The 7941-nt window shown below is 38.8% G+C and overlaps 1 protein-coding gene across 1 annotated transcript in view; it reads left to right on the forward strand.

Annotated features, from left to right (window-relative positions):
- DCST2 (DC-STAMP domain containing 2) overlaps window positions 1-7197 on the forward strand; it is a 38448-nt gene extending 31251 nt beyond the window's left edge. Inside the window, exons 6-14 of the mRNA XM_073645246.1 lie at window positions 924-989; window positions 1969-2176; window positions 2743-2900; window positions 3610-3774; window positions 3910-4077; window positions 4328-4428; window positions 5923-6053; window positions 6139-6269; window positions 7100-7197. Of these exons, the coding sequence (XP_073501347.1) occupies window positions 924-989; window positions 1969-2176; window positions 2743-2900; window positions 3610-3774; window positions 3910-4077; window positions 4328-4428; window positions 5923-6053; window positions 6139-6269; window positions 7100-7197 (1226 nt within the window). The remainder of the gene's footprint in view (window positions 1-923; window positions 990-1968; window positions 2177-2742; window positions 2901-3609; window positions 3775-3909; window positions 4078-4327; window positions 4429-5922; window positions 6054-6138; window positions 6270-7099) is intronic.
- Window positions 7198-7941: the final 744 nt, after the last annotated feature.

Below are 7941 nucleotides of genomic sequence, written 5' to 3' on the forward strand. Positions count from 1 at the left end.
AATATCACACCTCTGGGTTGAGGTGCAATACTCCTGTAGCAGCCGAATCCTCAGGGTGCTACAACAGTCTATTCAGTGGGACTATCAGGTGTGTATCCATCAGACTTCTGCACAACACAAATGATGGTCTCAACCCCATTTATAAGGCAAGAAATCCCACTTATTAAACCTGACAGGGCACACCTGTGAAGTGAAAACCATTTCCGGTGACTACCTCTTGAAGCTCATAAAGAGAATGCCAAGAGTGTGCAAAGCAGTCATCAAAGCAAAAGGTGGCTACTTTGAAGAACCTAGAATATAAGACATATTTTCAGTTGTTTCATACTTTTTTGTTAAGTATATAATTCCACATGTGTTAATTCATAGTATTGATGCCTTCAGTGTGAATGTACAATTTTCAGACACAGCAAACCTTCTTGCCACAGCTCGCATTGATGTGCCATCCTAGATGAGCTGCACTACCTGAGCAACTTCTGTGGGTTTTAGAGTCCGTCTCATGCTACCACGAGTGTGAAAGCTCAACGAACATTCAAAAGTGACTAAAACATCAACCAGAAAGCATTGGTACTGAGATGTGGTCTGTGGTCCCCACTTGCAGAACCACTCCTTTAATGAGTGTGTCTTGATAATTGCCAATAATTTCCATCTATTGTCTATTCCATTTGCACAACAGCATGTGTAATTGATTGTCAATCAGTGTTGCTTCCTAAGTGGACAGTTTGATTTCACAGAAGTTTGATTTACTTGGAGTTATATTCTGTTGTTTAAGTGTTCCCTTTATTTTTTTGAGCAGTGTATATATGTGTGTGTGTGTGTGAATGAGACAAGCAGTTCTCTGCACTGTGAAAGTTACACTTCTGAAGTCTTACTGACAATATCTACAGATTCCTTATATTAATAATTCCAATATTCCTGCGTTACAGTTATTATCATCCTCTGTCTCATTCCTGACTATGTGCAGGCATTTGTGAGGAAACACGTAAAAAATCGTAAGTATGAGACATCTCTTAGTTAGTTCTAAAGCTATTTCTTTAGTTATTGTTTTGCTCCTCTGTCTCTTGTCCTGCACCCATCATTCCGCTGCAATTTTAAAAAAACACTAGACCTAAAAATTGAGTAAGGAGAATCTCTGACCGTTCACTTATGTAGATCATTACTAGTAAATTCGGCAGGGATTCGAATTCATAGTCACGATGAAAATCAAATCTCTCCAAATCTCAGAAGCAGTGGCTTAACTCGAAGCTCATGGGCCCCAATACAAAAGCTTCAACGGGGCCCACAATTATTGCATGTTTTTAATAGTAATGGTCTTTTTATATTGTTCAAATGGACTTTTTTAGCCCATTAAGCTCTAGGGCCTGGGTTCGATTGTAACCCCTGCACCTATTGTAGTTACGCCCCTGCTTAGATGGCAATAAACAAAAGGTAAAAACAAACAAACATAATATACTGTGATATATATATGTTTTTGATCCAGTCTTCATTTACAAACCGCCAGTCTTCTTCATACAATTCAATGAGTTCCATTGGGTCTTCGACACCTCTGGCAAACACTAGGCCTTGAGACATTATGAAGTTGCAGCCCGACACGTTATGACGTCAAGTCAGTCTAGATTTCACCAGACATCAATATGTGAGTAGAATTGTGACATCATGTTATCTTGAGGCCTAGTCGGCATCCCATTCTGGTCCTTTTGAATTCAGCAAAAGGTTGGTCATCCATCCGCCCTTTGGTGGATTTGGTGCATTTTTCTGTTGAATGAGAGTTGGCTTTGTGAAATTCGAGACAAATTTGGTTAATTTCTAAGTGATGCAGTTATCTCTACTTATTAGTAAATATATGATCTATATAAAATAAATTGACCCAGAATACTGTATATACAGATAATGGGACTTGCACTCCTATACCAGATAATCAATATACTGATAGGTGTAGGTGTTCTTAAGTTTTCCTCTGTCTTCCTGCAGCCATCCTCTCCGTAATCAGGAACTTTAGGAATCAATTTGACTTTAAGATATCTGTGATCCACGATTTTAATGCGAAGATGAATGTCAGCTATTATGAAATCTCTTCTGTTATGGTCAAAGAACTAAAGGAAGACGTGGAAAAGTATATGGAGATGCTGAGCATGTTCAGCTATTCTATGGTCTTCATCTGCGTCTTCACCTATATCCAGTAAGAGTCAATCTGATTATCTATATATATTGCTTACATTAATTTAAAGATGCATTCCTCCTCCCATCAATGTTTTTATCCTCTTAATATATAGCAAGCATCATATTATATAACTCTGTGTACTTACAATTGCTCATTTTGCCTTTCTACCCGGCTAATTCTTCTCTTTTCCATTAGGTCTATGACATTACGTGATTAAAAACTGACTAGATAAATCCTTCTAAGCTCCATGTAGAAACAGGAGGTCAATTGTCCTTATATAAGTCACTGCAAAAGTCGCTGGCAGGGGGAAGGAGAGGAACAGCTGGGTCAGGAGTTGAAGAGGGGAATGATAAATGCAGGGACAAGAGACTTCCTGTTTCTACGCAGAGCAGAGAAAAGAGAATAATTAACTGGGTAGAAAGGCGAAATGAGTAATTGTAAGTACACAGTGCTATATAATATGATGACTGCAATATATTAAGAGGATAAAAACTTTGATAGGAGGAGGAGTGCTTCTTTAAATATATCTACAGTAATGTAAATGCACATATACTACTTCTATACCAACTGTGTCTTTCTCTCAGGGCCTTGCGCTATCGCAAAAATTACCTGAGTAACAACAATCATGATAACATCTACATCACCCGCGACTTCATTGAACTGGATGTAATGAGAGCAAAACAAAATCGTCATACTCTACTCCCTCTGTCATCAAGCGAGGTGTATGGATTCATCCGACCTAGTGAGAGCGCAACGCAATATTATTCTAACATACAATCTAGAGATGAGCGAATTTGCCAAAATTTAAATTTGGCAGCTTTTCTTGAGTTCATCCGGAAAATTTGATTCAGGTCTAATAAATTTGGGGCTAAAAGAATCTTCTGGCGTGTGGTTAAAAAAATAAACTCTTATACCTACCTCTTCTCAGTGCTCCACATACTTCTCCCGCCCATCTTCCGGTTAGCTCTTCTGTCTTCTATCGTCTTGTTCTGGGTATCCAACACTGTCGCTATTCACAAGGCTCCATGCCATCATGCGTGGTGCAACGCAAGTCATTGACATCAATGACAGGCATCCTGCCCCACGTGATGCCATGCAGCCATGTGGAGACTGTCAGTGCAAGAAGCCAGAGAACAAGAAGAAGGCCGAAGAGGAGTAATAGGAGAACAAGGACTGGTATGTAGAGAGCCGAGGAGAGGTGAGTATAAATGGAAAAATTTAGAGTAGATTTCAAGGAATCCAGCAAAATCCAACCAATTTGCTGGATTCCTGCATATCTCCTCTGAATTTTCTGGGGAAATTTGTAGCAAATCCAATTAGTTTAGAAACAATTTGCTCATCCCTAGTACAATCATAAATGATAATGGAAGTACAAAATATTCTTGTCTTACAGCCTACATGTAATATCTAGAACTTGTATGGAAACAATTTATTCTCACATCTCTTTCCAGCCTCATTATCTCTAACTAGGAAAGAAAAAAAAGGATACGTCTTCGAAATCATAAATGTCTTTCGTAGCTTCCTCGTTGCAATGCTCTCTGTGTCCTTAGATTACCTTTTTTACTGGGTACTCGATGTTGTGGACCATATAATGAAAGGAGACATAGTAACTCGTGGTGAGTGACAATGTTTTCCAGACCTGTCCTTATCCTTCATGACCTTCTCATCACAATGGTGGCCATGCACAAACAAAATATTAGTCGTTGTGTTGTGTCTCTAACATACCCATCCCATCCTTCCTCTTGTCTCAGCTCCTGTAATATTTTCCATGCTTGTCAATGGGTCTGGATATGCGGATGACATCTACACGAGCATGGTTTCTGCTTTTGAAGCTATTCAGGCCACCAACATCACCATTCAAACCACAAAATGCCAAATCCGACCCTCAGAACCAGACTACCGTGAATATGTTCTTATCGGTAGGTTTCTATTAACAGGGAAGAAGTTGCAGGGTAAAGCATGAACTAGAGTCTAAAATAAGGAATTCCTAATATTTTTTACGCAATTACTGTGTCTACTTTTTATGGGATGAAAATCTAAACTCAAAATAGGACATTCTCCATAAAACCATGGCATAGCATATTTTCCCAGATTTGCACCTGTTCTTATTCCATCACTTCCCAAATGTTCTCTTCCTGAGACTAACCAGCTATTCTTCTATGTTTGCAGCGTTCCTGCATGGATTTGGATTTTTCATTGCCATTTTTGGGATTTATATGCGGAGACTCAAACGCTATATATGTGCCTACTATTATCCAATCCGAGAGGAGGTGAGGTGTTTATTCACAAATATTAGAGAGTAACATTTACCCCTTCCATGGATGTGAGTGTGTGGAGCAGGCTCATTTAATGAGCCCGCTCCATACTTGGCAAGTGCCCAGCTGTGTTATACAGCCACTGGCACTTACTGCTAACAGCAGCAGGGATCATCGGGAGAAGATGAGCTGCCATTGCAACTGGGAGGCTTCAATAGCTGCCATCTCGGTGCTCCTATGAAGCCCAGCCTGAGGCTGGACTTCATGAGAGATCAGTAAATGAACCATATACTGCAATACTTTAGTACTAAATAGTGTTGAGCGAATTTGTTTGGTATTTCAAATTCGGGTTTGTGTTCTGGGTTCCGGCTTGTTCGCTCCAATTAATCGGTTCCGCCCATGAGCATCCCTGATTTGCCACGCTGTCACACAGATGTTATCTTCGTGACAGCGTGGCAAATCAGAGATGTTCATGGGCGGAGACGATTTTAGGGCGCAAACAAGCCGGAACCCCGAGCACGAACCCTGATTTGAAATGCCGAACAAATTCGCTCAACACTAGTATTGAAGTATATAGGGCAAGTGACTAAATGATCGCAAGCTCAAGTCTCCTAGGGTGACTAAATAATAAAGTAAACATTTTTTAGAAAAATTAAAGAAATAAATAAAAAAAATAAAAGTTTAAATCACCTCCTTTTCCGAATTGAAAAATAAAGAAGAAAAATTTACATTTTGAGTAATGTCGTGCCCGTATCAAAATTATTGTCATATGCATGTCAAAATTATTCATGTCCATGGAAAATTATTTAGCCTATACATTAAAAGATGAAAAGAAAGAAAAATCGAAACACCAAAATTGCCACCTATCAGTTAGCGCTCTTACCCAAAAATGCAATAAAAAAGGAGTATCAATAATAAATAGAAAAAGAGAGATCAAAACTTTGTATGTTCCCCGAAAACAGCACAAGTAAAAACCACAGTTTGCCAGGCAAAAGAAAAACTTACACAGCTCTATTGAAAGAAAAATTGCAAAACAAACCCCCTTTTTTTCTTCCAAAATTCTAAATTCTTTAAACCCCTAAAATGTAAAAAAAATTAATAAATAACCTGATAAGTCTGATATCGCCGTAATTGTAGTGACCTAGAGAATCGTGTTGTTGGGTTATTACTGCAGTGCACAATGATCGCCGTATAAACAAAACCCAAAAATCATAGGTGGAATTAAGTTGTTTTTTTTTACTTTTTCACCCAACCATTTCTAGTTTTTTAGTACATTATATGGTAAAATGAATAGTGTCATCCAAAAATAAAACTCTTCTCACGAAAAAAAAAACAAATCTTCATGCCGTTATTATGTTAATGAAAAATAAAATTAAGTTATTGCTTTTGAAAACATGAAAGGACAAAAAAATGGAAAACTGTTCTGTTAATTGTCCTTGAATAAAGAGGAGCTCATTTTCTATAGGATACATGGTATCAATAATAAATTTATTTTTAATTTCCTGTTAGGTGCGGATATGTTTCCTCTATAATAAGTTGCTAACCAAGCGTAAGTATGTGGAGAAAGCTCTCTTCCAGAGTATCAAAAGCAACAAAGTGGACAAGGGGCACAACAGCATCATGCTTATACTCGCTGCAAAGTAATTACCATCTTTACGTCTCCTTTATTAATGTACTTTCACTGCTTATCTATAGCTGACTTGTCTCTCTTAATACATCCAACAGGTGCCCACTCTTATGCGGCGGATTAGCAAAATATATGGGATCCTCTGAGGAGTATTGCATGGGATGTGCCCAGCTACGTACCAACAAAAACATTGAGGAATACAGCGCATGCACCACCCCTGGCTGCAAAGGTAAGAAGCCCACTCAATGTAAGGCATTATCCCAGTGGTATAGTGTGGGTGTGACCGTGGAGGTGGTTGACTGGCGGACGATGGAGCAAAATTCCTTGGTAGCGCACTGCACATGATTCAGTACTGTCATCATTAAGTAGTAAGAGTTGATTTTTATTTTTACACTTTTTCTAACACTAACTAGGGTTGGAGCTAGCAATTGGTTTATGGTTAGGTTTAGGGATATGCTTAAGTCTCCCATACACATTAGACTAGGTTCAGCCTACTGTCCAATGTGTATGAGGAAGCTGGCCAACTGATGGTCGCACATGTCCAACTTCAGACTGCTGATCGCATTGCTCTCCCAGAGATAATTAACGCATCAGTCCGGCAGCTTTCGGATAAAGAACACAGGTGCACTTGGTCGAACAGCACTTCTGTGTGTAAGAGAGACGGATGAGATGGCTATCGACCAAACGAGTGCCCCTGTGGATGGGAGAGTCAGTTGAGAAGACTGTTTGCCGAATTCTCGGCCAAAGCATCATTCATCCAACAATCATATAATGTGTACAGCCTGCTGTAGGTTTAGGGTTAGATTTAGGGCTAGGGTAATAAAATTGTTACATAAAAAATATATAATAAAAAACAGAAAAAAGTAAATATTATAAAAATGGTTTTATATATGACAGAAGAGCCAATCAGAGGAGCATCTACGGCAGGACAGATACGGGAGGACCGAGGAATTTATTTTCGCAAAAAAAGTTTAAAAAAAATAGGATTATTAACAATTATGGATATGGCTGTACACATACACATACTGTAAGTCTAATGAATATTCTTGCTCTTCATAGGCATGTACTGTGGAGGTTGCGCCAATATATTAAAAAATGTCTGCACCCTGTGCATGGGACCTCTCCTAGACGATGATATGGAGGACGAAGAAATGTAAGTCATTTTATATCATCTCTTCACACTCTTTACTATGTCTGTAATCGTTCCTTTAGTTAAATAGTCTGTATACCTCATGGAAGATTTGTTTCCTCATTGTAGTGATACACTAAATCTCCAGCAGTAGACAGAGATGTAGGCCCCCATTTTTTAAGACCGGCGTTTTCTGGCATATTTACCCTACTTTTGTGACATAAATTATGATGAATTTGATGAGCTTTCTTAGATATGCTCTGTCCCGCCACAGCTTCATCCACTTTGGCGAGGTTGACCACGTCTAGCGTAAAAACTACAAATGTTGCAAGATTTTTACGCAATTTCAAGTTGCATTAATTTTGTGGCATTTCAAGGGGTTTGGCTCCAGAAAACTGTCAAAAACTCTTTGATGAATCAAGGACGTAGTGTTTGTCATGAGAAAGATGCTGCCTAGACTGCTTAACAGTCTTATATAACAGATATTATAAGCAGAGAGATAGTGACATCATGTTTTACATCACTGCGGAGATGATGTCATCAGAATACAGATATAGAATTGAACTAATTTTGAGGTTGGGGATGGAAGTTGGTTTGCATCCAACATATTTGACGCAAACTGAATTACCAGGAAATGGGTTAAGAAAACATTTTGAAGACTATGTTCATATCATGCTTTACCCACACATCAGTGGCTGTGCTGGGGCTTAAGTCTGGAACCTTGAAAAACAGGATTTGAGGGTATCCGCTGACAGAGTCATCGACTTTAATG

The sequence above is a fragment of the Phyllobates terribilis genome, unplaced genomic scaffold (assembly GCF_046119375.1).
Source record: "Phyllobates terribilis strain yellow unplaced genomic scaffold, ASM4611937v1 Scaffold_8__6_contigs__length_399053987, whole genome shotgun sequence".
In the NCBI taxonomy this organism is placed as follows: domain Eukaryota; kingdom Metazoa; phylum Chordata; class Amphibia; order Anura; family Dendrobatidae; genus Phyllobates; species Phyllobates terribilis.